This window comes from Balaenoptera physalus, assembly GCF_965194825.1.
Source record: "Balaenoptera physalus genome assembly, chromosome: 12".
Classification (NCBI taxonomy): Eukaryota; Metazoa; Chordata; class Mammalia; order Artiodactyla; family Balaenopteridae; genus Balaenoptera; species Balaenoptera physalus.
In genome coordinates, this window is record NC_138897.1 from 27,389,104 (window position 1) to 27,415,315 (window position 26,212).

The 26,212-nt window shown below is 37.9% G+C and overlaps 1 protein-coding gene across 12 annotated transcripts in view; it reads left to right on the forward strand.

Annotated features, from left to right (window-relative positions):
- Positions 1 to 1,246: 1,246 nt before the first annotated feature.
- Positions 1,247 to 26,212, forward strand: part of PIAS2 (protein inhibitor of activated STAT 2) — a 96,684-nt gene continuing 71,718 nt past the window's right edge. For 5 of the 12 annotated variants that reach the window (XM_082416579.1, XM_082416583.1, XM_082416589.1 and 2 more), the window contains exon 1: positions 1,249 to 1,454. In XM_082416579.1, the coding sequence (XP_082272705.1) occupies positions 1,431 to 1,454 (24 nt within the window). In that variant the 5' untranslated portion in view covers positions 1,249 to 1,430. Of the gene's footprint in view, positions 1,455 to 14,192; positions 14,282 to 16,482; positions 16,592 to 26,035; positions 26,085 to 26,212 lie in introns of all 12 variants that reach the window. The other 7 variants (XM_082416584.1, XM_082416587.1, XM_082416581.1 and 4 more) reach the window with 5 other exon arrangements.

Consider the following 26,212-nt stretch of genomic DNA (forward strand, 5'->3'; position numbering starts at 1 on the left):
GTTAATGGTGGAAAGCCAGAATTAGAACCTACTCTAGATACTGTTCATTCTTTTACTCATTAAACCAATAAGAGGCCCACAGTTTTCCAGGCGTTTGTCAGTCATTATAGTCTAGCGGGTTTAAAACCATTTTTAAGAAAAAAAGTTAAACGATAATTATTTATATAATAATCACACAAAGACCTACGTAATTACCATGGAAAAATATCAGGAAGGAAATATTCAGATCCTATGAGCAGTCAGAGAGGGATCTGAATTAAAATGGGGGCATGTGGGTTTAGGGAAGGTCTTTCTGAAGAAGTGATACTTAAACTGAGAGCTGAAGGATGAACAGGAGATAGGCGAAGAGGTGTAGTGGTAAACTATTCTTGGCCCAGGGATCAACATTAGGTGTCTTAAATGGATTCCATCCACCTCTTCAAGGAAATTTAAACCCTGGACTTGGTCCAGCGAATTTTTTGACCAGCTTAACTCAGCATCTTCTCATCCTTTGTCAGCAAGTCAGGAGTGCTGTGAAACTTCCTTCCGTCTTCTCTTCCTCTGACATTTCATCTTTCCCAGCTATCTTATTTCCCTGACCCCTCGACTTTCTATCAGGGCCCTTCTGGGCGCTCTCCTATTTCACTTCTCCAACTTCCCCCCCCCCACCCCCAACCCTTTCAACTCTGCAGTCCTTGACATTCAGTCGCCCTTCAAAGTCAGAAAGAGCCAGCCAGGTTAGTACTCTGAGGATATTAGCAACCCAAGGAGGTCTCACCAACCTTGCCCCATTAGATCAGAACAACAGCTTACCCAACACCCGTATTTAGGTTGTTCCGCCACAACTACTCCGGGGGAGGCCTTTATTTGTGGGTGCTCCCTCCGTCCACAGCCACCGTCGGGAAGGGCACTGTAAACGTTCCCGTCACGAGTCCCGGCCATCTCTTCTTCCTCTCCGTCCCTCCCGCAGCCCAGGCCCTCCTCCAGTCCCGCGGGTAACGCTGCAGTCGCGAGGGCGCTTCAGGGACTGGGCCTCCGCGCCGTGGAGAGGAGGCACCCGCGGGCTGAGGGCTGCACGGCAACAGGGCCGGGCGCCGGAAGGCGTGCGGGGGGTGGGCAGACGGCGGGAGGGGGCGGGGACTCAGGCGAGGCCAGAGCCGCAGGCCTCGTGCGCTGGCGGAAGACGCGGGCGGAAAGCGGCTGGCCGAGAGGGCGGGGCGCAGGGGGGCGGGGCCGCGCTCGCCGGGGGCGGAGCTCCGGCGGCTGTCACGTGACAGGCCCGGAGGCAGCGGCGGCGGCGGCGGCGGCGGTGGCCGCGGCGTCTTTAGCGGCTCCCAGTGCAGGATGGTGCTGGAGGCGGCGGCGGCGGCCGTTGTGGCGGCGGTGTCGTTGGCGGCAGCGGGAGGGGGTGCTGTGGCGGCAGCGGCGGCGGCGCCCGCGGGTGGTATAAAATGGCGGATTTCGAGGAGTTGAGGGTAAGCGGGGGCGTGGGAGTGGAGAGCGGAGGCCGCGGGGGAGGGGAGGGTAGGCGAGGCGGGGAAGCCGCAGCGTCGCCGGCCGCCACCTTCTTGTTTCGCGCGGACCGGTTGGCGGAGCCTCGAGCCCCGGCCCGCGTTCGAACGGGCGCCCGGGCGGGCGGGGGAGGGGAGCGAAGCGGCGGAGGAAGCCCGTGCCACCCGGTGGTGGCGGGCCTGGGGACCAGGTGAGCCGGTCGGTGGGTCCCCACACCTGGCGCGGGGCTTCGGGGCCGCTCTCGGGAGGGGCTCGTGGGGACCCAACTTCCCCGTTTATTTTAAGGGGTGAGGTGGGAAGCAGGATTTGCTTTTCCACCTTCGCGAGGGGTGTACGTGTCTGTCGATTCCTAAGTCTACGGGCTACTCACTTGGTGGGAGGCTGTCTTCTGAAACGTGAAGTTGCTTTTAGGAATTCTCTCTCTTCTGTGGGTGATGCTACCGCTTAGTCAGATCTGTCACGAGAAAGGCCCCTTCCTCCCACCAGTGCTTCCTCAACATCTTGGGGAGAAGCGTGGTCTTTTGGGAACCCTACCTTCAATGATCGGTCTTAAACCTTGGTATTTTCTTAGTGCCATGGTAAGAACTCCGCAAAGTCCGTGTTGTCATGAGGTTTGTGAACTCGTTTTGCACTTGAAAATTTTTTCTCCCTAGCCTTTCGAACAAGATCACAACTTTATTGTTGTTAACCTTTGTATAGTAGAGGTTTGAAATGCGCTGTGTTGGGGTTAGAACGGAAAAGATATTTTTCCAGTGGGGTCATAACCTTCAAAGCCCTCAACTGAGACAGAATTGTGATAAACGAGCCAGATTTTTTTATGGATCGCAGAATTACTGGCGGCATAAATGGGATACTTAAGGACGGAAACCCTGATGAAAAAAAAAAAGTCTTTCAAAAAAGGGATGAATAGGAACTTGAAATTAAGTTAACTGCAATCAGTTTGCACAACCATAGACGTGTTGTTAGCATTACTGTTTCCGAATAAGAAGGAAGAGAAATCTGGTGAAAGATTCAGTTTGTATGTTTATTATTGCTTTTTGGAGAGGGGTGGGATGCGGGGGAAGCATGTTGTCTGGTTACCTGGCTGGTTTGGTGAACATCAGCAAAGGAACGTATTCATGGTTCTGATCTAAAGGTAAATTGTTTCAGTTCGAATAATGCCTGCCATTTTCTCTCATGCTGTTTCAAAAATTATTTAATTCCCAGTAAAGAGAAAAGTATATTAATGCATTTTATGCTCTATGCTAGTTTATACAGAGAACTGTGATAGTAGGTAAAAGGTGTTCATATTGATAAGTGTAAGGGTGTTAGTGTCTGAGCCTCAGCTGTAGAGGTTATAACACCTGTAGAGCTTTTGAAACAACCAGGCCTGAGCCTCACCTGTGTAAATTCATGCATTAGGTTTAGGATGGGTTGAGAATACTGAAGTTTGTAGTTATTTTTATCTGCAGTATTGTCTTGGTTTTTGTGTAGTAACGGATTATATAACTTTACCTCTTCTAAGATTTTTTTTGTTGTTGATGAAAAGTTTTCCAAGGCTTGTGTTAGACTTTTGTGTTGTTTGTCAAAGCTTAATAAAAAGTGAAGAGTTTATTGATTGGTATAGGGCAGAAAGGGCAGTCAGTGCTTAGGTTGGAGTGGAATCAGGAACTGGAAAGTGGTTGGCAACCAAGATTTTCTCTCTTTCTTTGTCTCCCCTTCTTCCCCCTTCCCTCCCCACTCCCTCCATCCTCTGTCTCCATCCCATACCCCTCTCTCTTCCCTCCCATTTTCTTTTGTGGGTCAGCTTCATCATATTTTTCTGTAAATCAGCTGTCTTTTCTTCTCCCTGCACTTGCTAGAAGATGGCTCCTCTGCCATAGTTCACGTTAGGAGACTAACTGGGGAGTTTTCAGAGGAGGGAAGGGTATGGGCTGTGCAAATGCTGAAAGAGTTCTCCACCCCCGTTTTTGCCTTACCTGCTCAGTAGCATCCTCTACACTTAAAGATGTGCTGTAGCTCTCCCCACTCCCCATTGCAAATCGTGATGATGATGATGATGGCAGATATCCATTATAAGAAAGTGCTTATTACATGCCTGGCCCTGGTTTAAGCACTTTACATACATACTTATTTAGTTCTCACAACAATTCTGTGAAAAATTGAGGCACAGAGAGGTTGAATAACCTGACCTAGATCACACAGCTCAATACTGGAAGACCTGGGATTTTTAACCTCAGAGGTCTAGCTTTAGAGTGAATGCTCCTTAGAGTCTAAGCTGTACTGCTCTGTTCAGTTTCCTTTGGGTCCACGTGGTGCTCCTAGCTACCATCCTGCACTTTATGAACTAAATTGAATGATAAACAATACCCTGCTTATATGATATATAATATCGTAGGGAAAACTGGACAACTGAATAAAAATCTAATTAGAAAGGAGGAAAAGGGGAAGAAACATCGAGGGTTTTCAAATGGTCTCTGCTACAGAATATATTTTGAAGTAAATTGAAGGACCAGGAAAAATCACGGGCATTGGTTTGTTGGCTAACTTCTTGGCAGTAGAAGAAATGGCCAGCCGACCTGAATGCCACATATTTGGCTGCTGATATTGCTGCTGAGAGGATTTCCTTTATCTTTGTCCGTTATCATTCAGGGCCACTTCCTAGGAGCCCGTATAACCAGAGCAGGTCACTGCTGGCTAGTGCTGGAGTCTTCTGTACTGGAGGTCTGGAATTTTGGGAAAGGTCATCTTCACTGTGCGTCAGTGACTCCTGTGCCTTTGCTTTGCTCGGGGGAGGGGAGTTATTTGACGAGGCAACTCCTGTAGAACCTTAAGAGGCTGCCTGACAATTTCAGTTTTTGAGACTGCCCTGTGGGCCAGTACCAGAGATCTTGTCCAGTCACAGCAGAATATGGCATCCCTACACTTTGCTGCTTTCAGTTCAAGTGACCAGTAGAATACCAGCACACCTCTCTTCATTTCTTCTGGGAGAGAGGATCGGTGAGGGTCCACTTCTGTCCTAATTATCTATAGCCAGGAGGTTAGAGTCACATCATACAAACCTGACTCACAAGATCATCCTGATGGGTTGAGGGAAAGGAAGGGATAAGTTCTCTGTGAAGGGAAATTGTGGGCTGTATAGTCAAAGATGATTATAATAGTGCATTAGGTATTAGAAGCTTTCAAGGTGCTAGAGAAGAAATTATTCAGTTCAGTGGTTGCTTGTTTAAAACATTTATGTTGTTAGGAATTTGTGTATTAACTAGTTTGTGAATTAACTAACTATTGAATTAACCTGGGAAAAGCTCATGCAGTCTGGTGGCCTAGGCCTCTGTCACTGTTGCCCTGCTTTCTTCCTCCAAAACATTCTCTAGCAGTGCCAAGCACAGTGGTGGAAGAGAGGCAGAGTAGTTGGAGTCTGAAGTCCCTCACCTCTTCTTCAACCAGAGCGGCTTTTCTAGCCTTGTCTCCTCCAGTTGCATAATTTCAATACTCCTACTGGTGCAGTCCTTAAAAAGGTCGCTGCTACAATTTAACCTGGTTAATCCACTCTTCCTTCTCTCAAGTGTGGGAGTGGAGGGGGGATCTACTGTACTAACTTTTTTTTTTTTTAAGGCTCTCTCTCCTGTACTCCTCATCCTCTTTCTCTTGTGCATTGAGAGTTTATTATCTCTGTGCGTGTCAGAGAATGAGAGTGAATGTGTGTGCAGGAATCTAGTGGAAGAGCCAGTGATAGTAACTTTCTTAATAGATACTGGTAAGCCAGACACGGAAGATCTAATAAGAGGCTTAAATAATTCTATAACAGAAGACTTTCTGCCTAGAAGGCTTGAGGGTTTGGTTCCTTACTTGCCATCCTGGTACCTTTGGGTGCTGTTGGGATACAGAGGGAGAATGGGAAGTTAATGGGGAAGGGGAGTGTTGAGGTTAGAGGTCCTCATCCCTCCAAGCTGCCAACTATTGGGCAAAGAAATAGACTAATACATATGATAGATGTTAACAGAATTCACCATATAATTCAAAGCTGTTATTAGTGGATACAACTAAATTTCCAGGAGGACTTCATTTAAGATCATGTCTATGAAAGCACATTCAAAACCAAATATTTAATTTAAAATGAAATAGATAATTTTTTTATAGTCAGTAAACCAAGAGATTCTTAGCTGTGGTAAACATTTTTGTGTTTGTTTGCTCCTTAGGTCTGCACCCTCCCTCTGGTAAACATGAATATCTTTTCTGATAAAGGTGGCATTTTTCTAACAAATTCTCCAAATGTTTCTCTTTTCTCAGCATTTTTGCCTTTGTTTTTCTGGATTGGATCTTAGCTAGTCTATTTAAAAAAAGATTTTTTTTTGAGATATAATTCTCGTACCATAAAATTCAGCTTTGTAAAGTGTGCAATTCAGTGGTTTTGGTCTATTCACAAAGTTATACAACCATCACCACTATTGAATTTCAGAACATTTTCATCACCCCAAAAGAAACCCATGCTCATTAGCAGTCACTCTCTATGCCCTCTTTCCCCCAGCTCTCAGCATCTGCTAATCTACTTTGTCTCTATGGATTTGCCTATTCTGGACATTTCATAGAAATAAAATCTTACATGTGGCCTTTTGTGTCTGGTTTCTCTCATTTAACATAATCTTTTCAGGTTCATTCTTGTAGATGTATCAGTACTTCATTCTTTTTTATGGCCGAATAATATTCCATTGTATGGAATATACCACATTTTGTTTATCCGTTTATGAATTTATGTACATTTGGGTGATTTCCACTTTTTGACTGGTGTGAACATTTATCTACAAGTGTATAAGTATTGTGTGGACATATGTTTTCGATTGTCTTGGATATATAACTAGGAGTGGAATTGCTGGGTCATGTGGTAACTCTGTTTAAGTTTTTGAGGAACTGCCCAACTCTTTTCCAATTGCTACACCATTTTTCATTCCTACCAGTAGTGTATAAGGGTTCTGCTTTCTCCGCATCCTTGTCCTCGTGGGTGTGAAGTGCTATCTCGTTGTGGTTTTGGTTTGCATTTTCCTGATGACTAATGATGTTGGGCATCTTTTCATGTGCTTATTGGCCATTTGTATATCTTCTTTGGAGAAATATCTATTCAGACCTTTTGCCCATTTTTTTAATTGGGTTGTTTGCTTTTTTTTTTTTTTTTTTTTTTAAACAATAAGGACTTAAACTCCTTCATGGGTTAGGTTTTTTTTTAAAGAGCTCCTGACTTATTTATTTATTTAATTTTTTTGGCTGTGTTGGGCCTTCGCTTCTATGCAAGGGCTTTCTCTAGTTGTGGCAAGCGGGGGCCACTCCTCATCGCGGTGCGCGGGCCTCTCACCGTCGCGGCCTCTCTTGTTGCAGAGCACAGGCTCCAGACGCGCAGGCTCAGTAGTTGTGGCTCACGGGCCCAGCCGCTCCGTGGCATGCGGGATCCTCCCAGACCAGGGCTCGAACCCGTGTGCCCTGCACTGGCAGGCAGACTCTCAACCACTGCGCCACCAGGGAAGCCCGGGTTGTTTGCTTTTTTATTACTGTTTATGTTCTTTATATATTCCAGTTACAAGTTCTCAGATATATGGTTTCAAATATTTTCTTCCTTTTTATGGACTATCTTTTCACTTTTTTGATCGTGTACTTTGAAGCACAGATGTTTTTAATTTTATCTTTTTTCTTTTGTTGCTTATGCCTTTGATGTCAAATCTAAGAAACCATTGCCTTATCCAGTGTCAAAGATTTATTCCTGTTTTCATCTAAGAGCTTATATTTATAGTTTTAACTTTTATATTTAGATTGTTTATCCATTTTGAGGTAATTTTTGTTTATGGTGTGAAGTAGAGATACAGCTTCCTTTGCATGTGGATATCCAGTTTTCGCAGAACTATTTGTTGAAAAGACAGTTCTTTCCCCATTGAGTTGTCTTGGCAGCTAGTCTGTTTTTATTCAGGAATCGGAATTTAAGAAATTCACAGTTGAATTGAAGTTGAAGTAAAAGCGATGTGGAATCAATTGGTATCATAGTCCAAACTATCCTCTATGAATGTTCATTTTGAACCCACTAGTAACATGGTCATTTTCCTAGACTTTTTGGAAAAATGATGTGAAACGAATAAGATTTTTTTTTTGTGACTTGGCAGAGAACAATATAAACTTAACATAGACATTCGGAGTTCTCCATTTGGTTATTCATACAAGTCAGTAAAAAAGCAGATCTAGATTATGCCGCAGAAGGTATTTTTTTTTGTTTGTTCTTTGGTTTTTTTTTGATATTAGCATTGGAGATGCATGGTTTTCAACTGTATGACCTTAGACAAATTATTTGACCTTTTCCCCCCCAATCTGGTAATGGCTTTAATAATGTATTTAAAATTTCTTATTCTTTTCTTCATCTTTTTTTTCTTTCATTCTTTTTTTTTAATGAAAATGCAGAAAAATCCAAAAAGAAAAGTAAAAGTTCTGTCTTAAATCTTTATATAACTGCCTTTAATGTGGATTTTTTTCCTTAGTTTTTCTTTTTTTAGGTTAATTCCAAAACTCAAAAATAAAGCGTGTCTTTCTATATCTTGATTTTTCTTTCAACTCTATAAACAGTATCTGTTGCTTGACTCTCTAGTAGATAAGAAATTTAGGTCATTTCATTTTCCACCTGGCCTAGCACTTTGATTTCTACCAGTTACATTTTTGTTCCTAATTCTGCTGTTGATTATTTTAAACTTTTTGTAGCAGTTAAATTTCTCTTTCTTGACCTATCAGTTTTAGACACTCTCTCTTTAGTTCCCAGTCTTAAAGAGGATTTAGCACCCATCTTTTTCCCTTTGTTTCTCCCAGCCTCCACCTTTCTTCCCCATTCTAGCCTTCATTTTCTATTGATACTATATTGTCAAGATTTATAGCATTTATATTATGGTTTATAACTCTTCTAAACTTCTCTGTGCTTCTACAGGAAGATTCTAGAAATTGAATACTAATAACCAGCCTTTGTAATATGTGTGCTGATATAAGTATTAGTTACTATAGAGCCAAGTAGTGTGGAGCTGTTGAGAACCTCTGTGTTGTTAAACCTGGGCTCCTTAAAGGAGAAATATAATAAAGCCCTGCATGATTGTGGAGAGCTCATGGAAATCATTTTTAAACTTTAATATTATTGGGTTCGCCAAAAGGTTCTTTCTTTTTTTCCCGTAAGATGGCTCTGGTAGCACTTAGTTATCTTTAACTTCATTCGAAACAATTTTGTTATCTTGTATGTGACAGCTGTCATATCAGCGTGCATTTAAAAAAAGACATCAAAATTGGTGAATTTTTGTATAGCCATTTTAATAGTGAAGATGGAAGAAAAAAAGCAACATTTTCACCATATTATGCTTCATTATTTCAAGACAGGTAAAAACGCCACTGAAACACAAAAAAAGATTTGTGCAGTGTATGGAGAAGGTGCTGTGGCTGATCGAACATGTCAAAAGTGGTTTGCGAAGTTTCATGCTGGAGATTTCTCACTGGACAATGCTTCACGGTCGGGTAGACCAGGTGAAGTTGATAGTGATCAAATCAAGACATTAATAGAGAGCAGTCAATGTTATACCACGTGAGAGATAACCAAAATACTTAAAATACCCAAACCAAGCACTGAAAATCATTTGCACCAGCTTGATTATGTTAATCACTTGGATGTTTGTGTTCCACATAAGTTAAGCGACAAAAACCTTCTTGACTGTGTTTCTGCATGCAATTCTCTACTTAAATGTAATGAAAACGTTCCGTTTTTAAAACAAATTGTGACGGGCAATGAAAAGTGGATACTGTACAATAATATGGAATGGAAGAGATATTGGGACAAGGGAGATGAACCACCACCAACCACACCAAAGGCCGGTCTTCATCCAGAGAAGGTGATGTGTATACGGTGGGATTGGAAGGGAGTCCTCTATTATGAGCTCCTTCTGGAAAACCAAACGATTAATTCCAACAAGTACTGCTCCCAGTTAGACCAACTGAAAACAGCGCTCCACCAAAAGCGTCCAGAATCAGTCAACAGAAAACGCATGATCTTCCATCAGGATAACGCAAGACCGCGTGTTTCTTTGATGACCAGGCAAAAAAACTGTTACAGCTTGGCTGGGAAGTTCTGATTCATCCGCTGTATTCACCAGACATTGCACCTTCAGATTTCCATTTATTTAGGTCTTTACGAAATTCTCTTAACGGAAAAAATTTCAATTCCCTGGAAGACTGTAAAAGGCATCTGGAACAGTTCTTTGCTTAAAAAGATAAAAAGTTTTGGTAAGATGGAATTATGAACTTGCCTGAAGAATGGCAGAAGGTAGTGGAACAAAAGGGTGAATATGTTGTTCAATAAAGTGCTTGGTGGGACTTCCCTGGTGGCACAGTAGTTAAGAATCTGCCTGCCAAGGCAGGGGACAGGGGTTCGAGCCCTGGTCTGGGATGATCCCACATGCCACAGAGCAGCTAAGCCCCGTGTGCCACAACTACTGAGCCTGAGCTCTAGAGCCTGCGAGCCACAACTACTGAGCCCTGGTGCCACATCTACTGAAGCCCGTGTGCCTAGAGCCCACGCACCGCAACTAAGAGTAGCCCCCCCCTTGCCGCAACTGGAGGAAGCCCGCGTGTGGCAGCGAAGACCCAATGCAGGCAAAAATAAATAAATAAATTAAATAAATTAAAAAAAAATAAAGTGCTGGTGAAAATGAAAAATGTGTCTTTTATTTTTACTTAAAACCTGAAGGCAGTTTTTGGCAACCCAGTACAATATGGTTTCATCTTGTAGCCATTGAACTTTTCTTGACGATGGGCTTTCTGGAGCTCTCAACCTTTTTTTGTAATTTGGGCAGCTTGCTTTCAGGATCTTGCTATACATCTGTCATCCTGAGATTACATTGCACTCCTGGGTTAAGTCTGTTATTTGGATCTCATGTCTTTCTCTTTTTTAGACTTCTTTTTGATTTTACTGGAATATAATCTTGAGTAGTTTTTTTAAAAAAATTTATTGAAGTATAGTTGATTTACAAGGTTGTGTTAATTTCTGCTATACAGCAAAGTGACTCAGTTATACGTATATATTCTTTTTCATGTTCTTTTCCATTCTGGTTTGTCACAGGATATTGAGTATAGTTCCCTGAGTTATGCAGTAGGACCTTGTTTATCCATCCTATATATACTAGTTGATATCTGCTAATCCGGAGCTCCCAATCCTTTCCTCCCCCCACCCCCTCTTGAGTAGTTGTTCTAGAAAGGATATGCTGGTGATAAACTTTCTAAATTCTTGAATGTTTGAAAATGGCTTGCATTTGTTCCTGATTGAAAGTTTAGGTACAGAATTATGAGTTGGTAATACAGTTTTTCGTTTTGAATGTTGAAAGCTTTGCTTTAGGAATTTAGAACACTCAATATTGCTGATAGAGATCCATTGCAAATCTGATCGTTATCTTTTGTGGTAACCTTGTTTACAGTCTTTATGGTGATCTTATCTTTGGTGTTGTGAAATGTGTCTAGTTGTGGGCCTTTTTCATTCCTTCTGGTGGAACCTTTTCGGTTTTAAGGCTCTTCAGGTCTGGGGAATTATCTTCTATTTTTTGGATAATTTTTTTCCTATTTTCTCTGAGACTCTTGACAGGTGAATATCGGATTTCCAAGATTGACATTTTATTTGTTTACATTCTGGAAGGTTTCCTTGACTTAGAACTCTTCCATAGAATTTATTTTAGTAATTATATTTTTGATTTACAAGAGTTTTATCCTCTTTTTCTTTATTTCTTCCCTTTTTTTAAAAATAGCAACCTGTCCTTGAACTTTCTTAGGACACTAATTCCTTCAAAAAGTTCTCTTGAGTCATTTCTCAGAATTGGTAATGGTTAATAGTGGTTTATGTATTTGGGTATATCATGCTAATTAAAATTTTTTAAATATTTAAATTGTTTAATAGGTACAAAAGGTTGTTTATAACAGGTAAGATGTAGGTAAATAAACATACATGTGCTCACCACCCAAGTTAAGAAATAGTTCATTAGGTCAGCAGGGTGCCCTTCCCTCATCACATCCACATTATATAGATATATAAAATTATATATATGTAAATCACACATTTTATATATACAAATTTTTTGTTTTTGTGTGTTTAAATTTTATACAAATTGAATAAAGCTGTATGTATTTGGGGTGTTTTGGTTTATCATTGTGTTTGAGTTTCCATTGTATAAATACAAATTTATCCATTCTCGTTGGAAATTTGTGTAGTTACCTTTTTTTTTTTTTAAGAAATTCACGTTCTTTTATTTATTTATTTATTTATTTATTTATTTATTTATTTATTTATTTATTTATGACTGTGTTGGGTCTTCGTTTCTCTGCGAGGGCTTTTTCTAGTTGTGGCAAGTGGGGACCACTCTTCATCGCGGTGCGCGGGCCTCTCACCGTCGCGGCCTCTCTTGTTGCGGAGCACAGGCTCCAGACGCGCAGGCTCAGTAGTTGTGGCTCACGGGCCCAGTTGCTCCGTGGCATGTGGGATCTTCCCAGACCAGGGCTCGAACCCGTGTCCCCTGCATTGGCAGGCAGTTTCTCAACCACTGCGCCACCAGGGAAGCCCTGTAGTTTCCTTTTTTTTTCCTTATCTACACTTCTGAAATCCAAAAAGCTCTGAAATGCAAAATAAATAAAACTGTGAACAAACTTAATCTGCATTGATATCATGTTATTTGTAGTCTTTATTGATCTCATTTAATGTGAATATTTAATACAGTATGTTTCACTGTAGAAACTCTAGGAGTAGCATTGCATTGCTGGGACTTAAGGATATTCGCATCTTCAGCGGTACTGGATAACGCCAGATTATTTTCCAAAGAGGACTGTATCAGTATTTGCTCCCTCCAGGAATACAGAGGTTTTCATTCCTTAGCTTTCTTGCTAATACTTACTTTTATCAGGCTTTAAAAGTTTTTGCCAGTGAGTATGAAGTACCATCTTTTAGTTTTCAATTTTTTCCTTTTACTAATGAGTTTGAGCATCTTTTACTGTGCTGATTAACATGTTCTTCCCTCTTCTGAGATTCTATTCATTTCTTTTGCCCATGTTTGTACTAGTTTTTTTTAAAAAAAATTTATTTCTTACTGATTTTGTTATACAATTGGATCTATCTATACTTTCTGGACTCTAGACTCTTAGTCTAACTGTACCATCACATTGTTTTAATTACTGTAACTTTGTACAGCTTCTGTAAAAACAAACTTTTATTTCTATAGGGCATACATAAGTATAGAAAGAAAGTATACAGATCATGAGAGTACAGCTAGATGAATTTTCTCAATATAACCATATGCAGGTCAGGAAATAGAACATTACTGGCACCCTAGAGAGTTCCCTTGAGTCCTCTCCCAGTGACTAACCTCTTCCTTCTTAAAGATACCTACTGGCCAGACTTTAACATCTTAGACTAGTTTTGCCTATTTTTTGAACCTTATATAAATGGAACTATATTATGTGTATATTTTTTGTGTCTCACCTCTTCCTCTCAATTTTGCTTGCGAGATTCATCCATATTGTTGTATGTAATTGTAGTTTTTTTGTTCATTCCCTTCCAATAGCAAAATAATAGAGTTCTAGTTGCTCCTTGTCCTTTCTCATCCACCCTTTAATTTTAGACATTTTGGTGGATGTTTAGTGGTTTTAATTTGAATTCCCCTAATGAGAAATGATGTTAAGCCCCTTTTAATATACTTACTGGCCATTTGGATGTCTTTTGTGAGGTGGCTTGTCAAGTCTTTTGTCCATTTTTATATTGGGTCTTTTTCATACTCATTTGTAGGAGTTTATTATATATCCCAGATACCAGGACTTGCAGGTTATATTTTGCAAATATCTTCTGGGTTTCCCAGCCCTATAAGTCTATTCAAAGTTCTGCTGGATTTCTTAACTTATCAATTGCCCTTTTTCCATTGGCAGTTATCTCCAGGGGAAAAGAGGCATCAAATGTTAGATTCCATTTTCTAGGCTTCCCTTCTTTCCACAGTCTTGGCCTCCCAGGTTCTTGCTGCCTTTTGTAGTGCTTCTTGTCTTCAAACAGATGTTTTTAATATTATGTTCAGTTTTTAAAGTTTTCGTAAGGAGGGTTGGTGTGAAACCGTCTAGTCAGTCATTGAGGGACACAGAAGTAGGCCAGGTTCTCCTGCCTTGTACTTCTTCAAGGAACTTCTTGCTGGTTTGCTCCTCCGTAAAACTTTAGTATCTTTTTTTAAAGTTATATAGATACACACATGCAACCTGTTGGGATTTTGATGGGAAATGCATTGAATTTGTAAACCAATTTGAAGGGAACTACTAGCATTTTGTTATTAAGTTTCTTAACTATGAACATTGTGGTATCCATTTATTTAGGTCTTTTACAGTCTCTTTCAATAAAGTTTTATAATTTTCTTCAACTAAACTTTTACAAGTATTTTGTTAGATTTATTTCTAGGTACCTTATTTTTGTGTCAAATCATTAATGGTATCTTTTAAAATTATATTTTCTACCTTGCTGGTGTATAGAAGTACAATTTGACTTCGTATAACAACCTTGCTGTCCTTCTAATTGTGATAAATTGTGTATAGAATTCTTAGGATTTTCTGTGTGGACAGGTCTATCTGTGAATAATGACCTCTTTGTTTCCTCCTTTCCAATTCTTATGCTTTTTTTTTCTTTCTTTTTCTTGTCTTAATGTGCTGGCTAGGATCTCCAGTACAATGTTGAATAGAAGCGGTGATGGGGGCATCCTGATCTTGTTCCTGATTTTAAAGGGAATGCTATCAGAGTTTCACAGTTAAGTATGCTGCTTGCTGTAGGTTTATTGTAGATAATCTTTTCAGGTTAAGGGTGTTCCTTTCTTATTAGCTTTTTAATTAAAAAGAAAAAGAATGGATGTTGAAGTTTATCAAAAGCTTTTTCTGCATCTTTTGAAAGGATCATATGGTTTTCTTCTGTAACCTGTTAACATGATGAAATACATTGATTGATTTTCTAAAATTTAAACCAACCTTGTGTTCCAAGTATAAAGTCAGCCCTGGTCTGTCCCTTTTTTCCATTATTGGACTCAGTTTGAATATAGTTAATGTAGGATTTTTGTTTCTAATAATGAGTAATATTGACCTATAATTTAAAAGATATATATACTTTTCCTCTTTCTTCTGGAGGAGTTTATGTAAGATTAGAATAATTTGTTTCCTGAGTGTTTGGTAGAGCTCCCTTGTAGAATTGTTACTGTTTTCTTTGTGGGACACATCTTAATCACTGATTCAATTGCTTTGGTTATACGATTGCTCATATTTTCAATTTTCAAACTGGTTTTGGTAGGTTATACTTTTATAGAAAGTTGTCCATTTCATTCACGTTCTTGAATTTATGGCATTAAATTGTTAGTCTCTTATTTTGTAGTTACTGTCCTTTTTATCTTTTTTTAAAAATGCTACCCTTTTCTTGATGAGTTTTAAAAGCTAAATGTGCCAATTTTAAAAAGCTTTTCAAAGAATCTAATTTTTGTCCTTTTTATGCTCTTTAATGTATCCTCCCCCTACTTAATTTCTGCTTTCTTTTATACTTCCTTTGGGTTTATTTCTATTCCTTTTCTAATTTCTTAAGTTGGACACCTTGCTTATTAACTTTCAGCACTTTGACAGGCGTAAATGATCATGAATTTCTATGTATTTGCTTTCCCTGCATCACACAAGGGATGAATTCTTTAATTTATGAGTTACTTAAAAGTTTTATTTCCAAACATATGGGTGATCCTTTAGTTAATTTGGTTATTGATTTGTAATTGTGTTGTGGTTAGGCAGCATGATCTGTATGATACAGTCCTTTGAAATCTGTTGCGACTGTGGTCAGTTTTTTGTATTTGAAGAGAATGTGTATTTTCTATTTGTTGGTGCATAGTTTTATGTATGTCCAGTAGTTAAGCTTGTTAATTCTGTTGTTCAAATCTTATATCTTTGTTTTTTTAGAGAGCAGGTGTATGTTAGTCTTTTACTAGAATTATTTTTTCAGTTTCCTTGTAGTTTCTTTCAATTTTTAAAATACATTTTAAAATTGTTATTAGTACATGAAAATTTAAATTTATCATATATTGCTGTTGAATTGAAACTTTTACTCTGTGTAGTGACTCCTTATGTCTAGTAATGCTTTTTGTATTACATACTACTGCTTGATATTAACATACCTATTATTATTATTAATTTTTTTGGTCAGCTAGTTTTGCTTGATTTTTAAAATTCCCCCTTCCCCTACATTTTTGTGTTCTTTTATTTTAATCTCTTGTGACTGTCATGCTATTGAATTAAAAAATTAATCTGTAATAGTGTTGGTTTTTGTAATTTTAAATTAAACTTTTTATTAAAATAATTGTCAATTCACTGACAGTTTTAAGAAGCAATACAGAGACATCTGTGTACTCTTTACCCAGTTTCCCCCATTGGTAATGTCTTGCAAAACTGTAGTACAATATCACAACCAGGGTATTGATACTGACACAATATACAGACCATTTCCATCACCACAAGGATCCCTCATATTATTATTTTTATAGCCACACCCATTTCCTTTCCATCCCCTTAATCTCTGGGACCCACTCATTTGTTCTTCATTTCTATGATTTTGTCTTTTTAAGAATGTTATATAAATGGGCTCATATAGTTTGTCACCTTTTGGGTTCAGTTTTTTGCACTCAGCATAATTCTCTAGAAATTCATCCATGTTGTTAAATGTATTGGTAGGCCATCCTTTTTTACTGCGAGTAGTAGTCCATGGTATGGATTTGTTTAACCGTATACCTGTTGAAAGACATCTGAGTTGTTTACAGTTTTTGGCTATTATGAATAAAAGTGCTATGAAGATTTGTACATAGGGTTTTGGTTTTTTTTTTTGACATAAGTTTTCATTTCTCTGGGATAAATGCCAGGAGTGCAGTTGCTGAGTTGTATGATTATTGTGCATATAGTTTTTTAAGAACTTGCCAAACTGTTTTCCAGAGTGGCTGTACCATTTTACACCCCTACCAGCAATGTATGGAGTGATCCAGTTTTTCTGCATCCTTGCCAGCATTTGGTGTTACCACTGTTTTTGATTTTAGCCATTCTGGTATGTAACTAGTGATATCTTAGTGAGGTTTTAATTTGCACTCCCCTAATGGCTAATGATACTGAACATATTTTCATTTGCTTATTTTTCATCTGTGTATCCCCATTAATGAAATGTTGCTTCATGTCTTTTGTCCTTTTTTCTAATTGGATTGTTTTTTTCCTGTTGAGTTTTGAGAGTTCTAGATATATTCTAGATACTAGTCCTTTGTTGGATTGTCTTTTCATCCTTTTAGCAGGGTCTTGCAAGGGTACAAGTTTTTAATTTTGGTGAAATTCAGTGTATTATTGTTACGCCTTTTGTGAATCTTGCTCTGAGTGTCAAGTATACAAACTCTGTGCTTAGCCCTAGATCTTGAATATTTTCTTCTGTGTTTTTTTCCCTAAGTTTTACAACTTTATTCTAACATTTAAGCGTGTGATCCATTTGGAGTTATTATTATTTTTTTTATAAATTTATTTTATTATTTATTTATTTATTTTTGGCTGCGTTGGGTCCCCGTTGCTGTGCGTGGGCTTTCTCCAGTTGCAGCGAGCGGGGGCCACTCCTCGTCGCGGTGCGCGGGCCTCTCATTGCAGTGGTTTCACTTGTTGCAGAGCATGGGCTCCAGGCACACGGGCTTCAGTAGTTGTGGCACATGGGCTCATTAGTTGTGGCTCGTGGGCTCTAGAGCGCAGGCTCAGTAGTTGTGGCGCACGGGCCCAGTTGCTCCACAGCATGTGGGATCCTCCCGGATCAGGGCTCGAACCCGTGTCCCCTGCATTGGCAGGCGGACTCCCAAACTCTGCGCCACCAGGAAAGTCCTGGAGTTATTTTTTATATAAAATGTGAGACTTAGGTGGAAATTCATTTTTTGGTCTCTGGATGCGCAGTTGCTCCAGCACCATTTGTTGAAAGGCTGTCTTTTCTTCCTTCAGTTACTTTTGCACCTTCACCAAAAACTATTTGGGTGTATTTGTGTAGGTCTATTTCTGGGTTCTCTGTTTTGTTCCACTGACCTTTATGTCTATCCCTCTACTAATACTACATACAGTCTTAATTACTGAGCTAAGTTGTGAAATAGGATAGACAGATTCCTCTCTCTCTATGCTTTTTCAAAATGGTTTTAGCTCGTCTAGTTCCTTTACCTTTCCATGTAAATTTTAGAATAATCTCATCTATATCCATAAAAAGTCTTGGTGAGATTTGGGTAGGAATTGTGTTAAATCTGTGTATCAATGTAGGGAAAATGGATATTGTTACTTTGTTGAGTCTTCCAATCCACAGAAAATCCATTTATTTAGATCTTTTTAGGCTTCTTTCATTAGTGTTTGTAGTTTTCAGCAAACAAGTCCTGTATATGTTTTGTTATATTTTTAAACATATGTATTTTCATTTTCCTAGGAGTGATTATAAATAGTATTGTGTTTTTAACTTGTTTTCACATGTTCTTTTTAGTATATAGAGATGTGATTGGTGCTTGTGTGTTGATTTTTTATCCTGCTACCTTGCTGAACTCAGTTATTTGTTCTAGTAGTTGTTTTGCAGATTCCTTGGGATCTGCAAATACAGGCGGTTTTATTTTTTTCTTTTCAACACCTATGTCTTTTCTTTTGTTGTCTTATTCCACTAGCTAGAACTTCCAGCACATCCTTGCCTCATTCCCAATCTTAGGGGGAAGTATTCATTCTTTCACCATTAAGTATGTTAACTCTAGATTTTTTTGTAGGTGCTTTCTGTCAAGTTCAGGAGGTTCTCCTCTATTCCTATTTTTCTGAGAATTTTTATCATGACTGGGCATTGAATTTGTCAAATGCTTTTTTCTTCATTGCTGTATATATAAAAGATTATGTATATATAATCATGTGATTTTCTTTTTTAGTCGTTAATATGGTGTACTTCATTGATTTCAAACATTGACCCAACCTTGTATCCCTGGAATAAACACTTCACTTGGTCTTGGTGTTAATTCTTTTTATATATTGCTGAATTCTATTTGCTAATACTTTAAGTATTTTAGCATCTGTGTTCGTGAAGCATGTTGGTTTGTAGTTTTATTTTTTGAACTGTCTTTGTTTGGTTTTTGTATCAGGGTAATACTAGCGTCATAAAATGAATTTGGAAGTCTTCTCTCATATTCTATGTTCCAGAAGAAATTATGTAGAATTGGTGTTAATTCTTATTTAAATGTTGGGTAGAATTCTCCAATAAAATGATCTGGGTGTGTGGTAATTTCTTTTTTTTTTGGAGTTTTAAAATTAAGAATTAAATTTCCTGAATAGCTAGAGGGGGTATTCAAATTATCAGTTTCATATTGAGTAAGTTTTGGTGGTTTGTGTCTTTCAAGGAATCGATCCATTTCAACCAAGTTGCCAAATTCATGTGTGGAGAGTTGTTCTTAGTATTCCCATATTATCTTTTTTTTTTTTTTTAATAGATTTATTTATTTATTTTTGGCTGCGTTGGCTCTTTGTTGCTGTGCGCTGGCTTTCTCTAGTTGCGGCAAGCGGGGGCTACTCTTTGTTGCGGTGCGCGGGCTTCTCATTGCGGTGGCTTCTCTTTGTTGCTGAGCACGGGCTCTAGGTGTGTGGGCTTCAGTAGTTGTGGTTCACGGGCTCTAGAGCACAGGCTCAGCAGTTGTGGCCCACGGGCTTAGTTGCTCCGTGGCATGTGGGATCTTCCCGGACCAGGGCTCAAACCCGTGTCCGCTGTACTGGCAGGCGGATTCTTAACCACTGCGCCACCAGGGAAGCCCACCCCATATTATCTTTTTGATGCTGTGGTTTCTGTAATGATATCCCCTAATCTTGCTATTTTAATTGGGAAGTTTATTTCATTATTTTTTGTTGGCATTATTGATATATTTGCATTTATTTGTACCCCTTCATTTTGAGCATCTTGCTTTTGCTGGGTTTTGTCTCCCTATCTGTTTTCTTGCTGACTTTTGGGTTGTTCATTTTCCTTCCCTCTTTTTCATGTTTTCCCCATTTTACTAGTTGTGAAATTAGTACTTTTTTTTTGTTTTGCTTTCTCACAGACTCTTGAAGTTTTCTTGAATTTTCTCTTGAAATTTTAACATATGTATGTAAATCTAAAATTACTCTCTTTTCCTTCCTTGCCTGTAGAATAGTTTAAACTGCTTACCACTCTTCATGCGTGCCATTTTGCCCAGCACTTTTGTTCTATCTTTTCTTAGCCTCACAAGTTTGATATTATAATTTTATCCAGTTAATTATCTCCCTCCCCAGGTTTGTCATTTTCTTTGCTTATCATTCTGCTATCTTAATACTCATTCCTTTAGATTACTCTGGTTCAGCAGTGGTGGGCTTTTACTTTCCCTTCAATGTGTTAGGTATGCTTTCCTCCTCAGGATTTTTGCACCTGCTGTGTCCTGTGCCTTGGAATGCTCTTCCTCTGATATCCATTGGGTGCTTTATTACTTTTTCAATTACTTACTCAGTTACCTTCTCAGGGAGCTCTACTTTCTTTAAAATTGCAAATCCTCTACCTCTTCATTTCATTTCCTTTTCCTTCTTTATTTTTGTCTATTGTGTTCATCACCACATGTCATATTATGTATTTTATTCAATTCTTTGTTGTAAGTTTGATCTGTCAAAATTTACTGGAATTTTATTATATTTATAACTTAAGTTGGGGAGAATTGACATCTTTTCAGCATTTACTACTTTTGTCTAGTAACATAATATATTCCTTAATTTATTCAAGGTTTTTTTAAAAATGTACTATCAGGTTTTTTTTAATGTAGGTTTTGCAAATTTTTAAAATTTATACCTCTGCATTTCATACCCTTATGTTACCTAGATTCATTTTAAAAAATACTGTTTTCCCTGATAAGTCATTTGAAAACCTATTTGATGTACGGAGAATTCAAAAAATTTTGTTGACTGATTATTATTGGGTCTGATTTTTCAGTGGATTTTCTTTCATTTCCAATATAAAAAGTTCTATCATTTGTAAATTGTTAATGTTACTTTTAAGTTTTTTACTGTCTAGGTTCTTTGGAATTCTCTTAAATGGACAAAATATAATGTGTATTTTATAGGTCTTTATCATCCAGTGTTTCATCTTTAAGTATATTTGTTATTGATTTCTGATAGGTATCCTTTATCATGTTAAGAGTTTCTTTCTATTCCTGTTTATTGAGAGGCTTTGTCAGGAATGGATATTATCAAATGCTTTTCTAGCATTTATCCACATAATCATATGGCTTTTTTGTGAACCAATAAATCTTTTTGTATTGTTTTCATTCTTTATCAATTTTCCGAATACTAATGAGTTGGTTTCCCAATATTTTCAAAGGAGATCAGTGAGTTGTTTTTTTAAGTATCATTATGTGCAAATGATATTTAATATATTTGATGTGTTTGAATCTGATGCAGTTATTAGTCTTTTTGCTGCTCAAATTGGCTTGTCTTGGGCTACTGGGTTGTTTTCTGTGTCCTTCTGACAAGATTCCAGTAGTCTTTGATAATTTCTTTGCTCTCTGAATAGGATGTTGTAGGCTTGTCTTGTGCATTTTCTACCCCAGACTTGCCAGTTTCCTCAAGGAGCCTGGGTTCTTTTTGTGGGAAATGGTATTTAGACCACAGTCTTTTTATCCTAGCTTTAAACAAACTGACATTTTTTTGTTTAATTAAATCTAAAATACTTTCAGATTAATAGTAAAGTTGGGAAGATAGTACAGTGCCATATACCCCACAGCCAGTTTCCCATTCAAGCAAACTTTTTACTATGGAAACATTCTAACTTACAAAGGTAGAGAATTCCCCGTGTACCCAATACCCAACAGTTATCACCTCTGGTCTTTTTTCATGTATGTCCTCACCTACTCCCCACAAATGATTTTAGAGGAAATTCCATATATTTTATATAAGTTTTATTCATAAATATTTCAGTATGTGACTATAAGGACAGACATCATCTTAACCAAGTAATTTACTAAATTTATGTTAAACCATTTTTATTTTCATAGATTAAACTTTATTTGGGTACTTTGAGGGCTTATGTGTCTGTACTCATAGGAAACATTGATGTGTTACAGAAAGACTCATTATCATCTATCTTGGGAAATGAGAAAGAATAGGTGGTATACTAGGCGTTTCATCAGGCTTTTGCCTAAACTTTTGGTTGGATGAGTGGATTCCCCTGCTGAAATTTGAAAAACAATAATTTGCATATTTTAAAAACTTGTGTTTTGTGTTCAACCATTTTTTCCATGTTTGTCTTCTATCCTGTATTTGATTTTTCTGACTCTTATGCTCTTGAACAGTTTAAGGAACAGAATTCCATCTTTTCCTTGAAGAGTTAGTAGAATTTATTTACTAAGCTATCTTGTCTGGACAGATACTTTTGGAAGTGGAGGAGGACAAAGATAATATACCTCTTCTTGAATCAGATTGAGTAATTTATATTTTTCTAGGAAATAACTTACGTCTATATCTTTAAGTTATTAGAATATAACGGCATGTGCTGTTCTCTTTGTTTAAAGAAATTTGCTTAGTATTTGTGGTCTTTATGTTTCTTTTCTCATTCTCAGGACCGTATTCATTTTCTTCCCCTTTTTTTGGCCTGACTTTACAGGCTTCTTGCATTTTGCTTTCTAAGTCATGTTTTCTTGCTTTTATCTTTTAATTCTTCACTCTTTTTGAGGGTGTGTGTTTGTTGTTACTTTTTTGCTTCTCGAATTGACTACTCAGTTTATTTTAAATCTTGTATAAAATGGAAGCATTTAGGGAGATGGTCTCCCAAGCTTTGGCTTATTTTATAGGTTTTTAAAATGTGTTTTTTTAATTGTTTCTTTTAATAGATGATTTTCAATTTTGATTTTTTTAGCTGAGTAGTTATTTTTGTCAGTGCGTTGTGAGGAAGAGATCCACGTCAAGTATCTCAAGTAAAAAGGGATTTAATTATAGGGACTACATGATTTCACAGGAGTACAGGGCCAGGAACTGGGGCCTCCTGTGACTTCTGGAATCGCAGTATCTTTCTAACTGGCCACATAGTTTTTCTTATGGCATCAGTTCAAACATGCCTTTGATGTATTGAATATGTACCTGATTTTTTTTTTAATCCATTCTTATAAGTGAAGGTGTAGATTGTTTTAATATTGTAGTTGGGATAGGCGATATTAATAATGTGATTTGTCAGTTTCCGTCAGCAGCTCCTCTCCCTTCCCCATATTATATATCATAGCAGATGGAGGATTTACAAAGCTGTATTGTTCTTTACCATGACTTTTTTTTTTAATGGATCTTTACTGGAGTATAATTGCTTCACAGTATAAATACTGTGTTAGTTTCTGTTGTGCACCAAAGTGAATCAGCCACATGCATACATATGTCTCCATATCCCCTCCCTCTTGAGCCTTCCTCCCACCCTCCCCCTATCCCACCCCTCTAGGTTATCACAAAGCATCAAGCTGATCTCCCTGTGCTATGCTGCTGCTTCCCACTAGCTAATTACTTTGCATTCAGTAGTGTATATATGTCGATGCTACTCTCACTTCGCCCCAGCTTCCCCCTCCCACTCTGTGTCTTCAAGTCCATTCTCTATGTTTACATCTTTCTTCCTGCCCTGGAACTAGGTTCATCAGTACCTTTTTTTTTTTTTTTTTTTTTAAGATTCCATATATTTGCGTTAGCTGACCCACTAGAGCTTCCCCAAATTCTGTGCTATTTTTGACAATTTTATAGCATCTTCAAGTGGCCTTCACTCCTATATGTAATGTTCCAGTTATATAAAGTCCCAGCTTTAAAATTTTTTAATAATTTTGTGTTATTTAAATTTGACAAAGAAAAAGATTGATTTAAATTTCTAGTCTTAATTTATTTAGCTTTTCTTTAGAAATCAGATTGCTTATGTATCTTTTTAAAAATCAGTCATGCCAACATAGTTCTCTGTAGTTCATGAATTTCCTTAAAGTCAGTCAGCAAACATTTACTGAGAAATTTCTCTGTATAGAGCACATAGCAATTGTAACTGAAGTATTAGAGGGCAGACTTTGGGAGGCAGCAGGATGAATTGGATAAAATCCACTTGAAAAAAATTAGACTAGAAATGTAGACATCAGAGATTGGTGGAAAGTAACAGCTGAAATCCATTCTTGGTAGTATTCATAGCAGGCTCACCTTACCTGGTGGCTGCTGAAATTGGTTGAAGACAGAGTTTAAAAAAAAAAAAAAAAAAAGGTATCACTTTAGGAAGTGGGTTCCAGCAGAGTTTGCCAAGAAAAACATATTCATAGAATTTGACTTAGTAATCTCCTTAGAGAATATCTTAATAGTGAATGCTAAATAAAGGAGAGGTTTTTTGTTGTTGTTGTTGTTTTAAAATAGAAATTGATGACCAGAAAGATAATGTGACTTTGCCAAGGTCCTAAGTCTTGATGCCAGGACTTGACCTTCAACTAGTGATTGCTGGTGTGAAGTTTTCCACAGGATACCGTTGACTCTCAACACCATCGACTCTCAACACCATCATCTTTGAGCAACTGCCTGGCAATACTTTATTTTGGCAACATTTTGCAGTGCGAAGACTGTCCTGTCTCCTGTTGTTTCCTTTGCCCTTCCCCAAACTGGGGGATTTCTGTTTTGCTTCAGAATCCTGTGATTCTGCATTCGTAGTTGTAAGCCTTTCTCTCTTTCTTCCTTTTCATTTGTATGTTTACAATAGCTATTAGACCAATTACTTTAGCATTCTTTGCCAAATAAAGTTATCATTGGAAATAAGTATTATGAGACCTCCCAGAAATTCCTTTTTGAGAGTCAAGCTTTAGGGTGCCTTGTACTCTATTTTGTCATTTCTGTAAAACAAGTTTCCTTAAAGTGAAGAATACCTGAAAATAAGTGTAAGGAGAGAATCAGTGTATTCTGAGTTAGTTTGATTTCTTTAGAAAGAATGAATCACAGATAGCCTGATTGTTGTTAGCGTTCTCCGTGATTTAATGTTATTTATGCTACTGTAATATAGGCAGATTTCAATTGAAGTATTTTTTTAGGATTGAGGACTTTGGGAAAGATGCATTGCATTTCTTGCTTGGGAGGGAACTTCCAAAAGCTATCATAGTCCTTATTATGCATGAAACTTTGACTGTTACTGGTGTGCCATGAGACAGGCCAAAAATTTTCTTGTTTTACATCTTTGTTGTTCATAGCATAAGGGGTAAGATAAATAAAATCTTCCTTTTACACATGGGGGAAATGAAGCGAGTTAAAGTATAATGATCATGGTATTTGTGATATATGTTGCTATTAGAGTATGATTTAGAGCCGTACTGTCCAGTGTGGTAGCTGCTAGCCACATGTGGCTCCCTAAGCACTTGAAGTGGTGTTAGTCCGAATTGAGATGTGCTCCAAGTGTGAAATACACACTGGATATTGAAGACCTAGTATGAAAAAGATCTCATTGACACTTAAAAAATGACTATTTTTAAATCACAAAAACTGATTTCATCTTGAAATAATACTTTTGATATATTGGGTTAAATAAAGCATATTATCAAAATTAATTTAAATTTTATTTTAATGTGGCTACTAGAAAATTTAGAATTATATATGTGGTTCCTATTTCTATTGGACAGTACTGATCAAGAGTATAAAATGGTTGCTAGGATTATAACTTAGTATTCTCTGACTTGTACAATATGAAATTTGGAGACATAGTATATGAAGTAGAATTATGATGCAGCATGTACATGCAGATGACTTTGATATATTTAAATTTGTTTGCATTTTGGAAAACTAGCAAGTATTGCCAACAATTATTTTAAAAACCAGAGTTATAGCAGTTGCTCCTGGGCTGTCAATGAGACTGAGAAGTGCAGAACCGAGGAATTATGAATCACTGCCAACTGTTGGTATGGCCACTGCATACTCACCAGGTTGAGAAGGAATCCCAGGCGGCTGTAGAGTGTGCAGCACTGAGGAGGAGGGCTGGGGAGAGTTTCCTTAAGGTCGGTTTCTGAAAGGGCTTTTGCTCAGCTCCAGGTCTTACCCCTCTTTCTGGCCAGATGGTGCATGTGTGGTACGGATAAATCTGACCCAAGTGTGGTTTACCTCTGAGTTCAGAATTGGCTGAAAATGACTTAAGTAGGTGGGTTTATGAGGCAGTAAGTGGTTAGAATTTACTAGGTTTTGTTGAATTAAATAGAAGGTTCCTGTGAAACGGGAACTACTTATAATTTTCATTTTACACCCAAGAACAAGTAGGTAGAGTGGCAAGGAGGGTATCTTGCCTTTTAAGATTTATGACCACTCATATCCTTCCTCTTCAAAGCTATTTTTCACATTGGATACTTAGCTGGGAATTTCAGTCATTTTAGAAGTTTGACTGCTAAATAAGATGTATGTGGTTTTTAGCTTTAATATTTAAAAATATTCTTATTATGTTGTGTGTTCCTTAATATTTGAGCTGGGGTGAAGAAATTCATTGGATTTTGTATTACAGTTCTGTCTTGATTTTGTAGATTTCTTGCTTAACCTCAGAAGTTTTACAGGTACGTTGTTGCAGAAACCTAAATTTTTTTGGTTAATTGCTGATAATACTGTAACAGACATTCCATTGTGTATTGGTAGGGCTTAGTTTTGAAGAGGAACATTTTCATTGGTTTAGATTTCGTAGTGA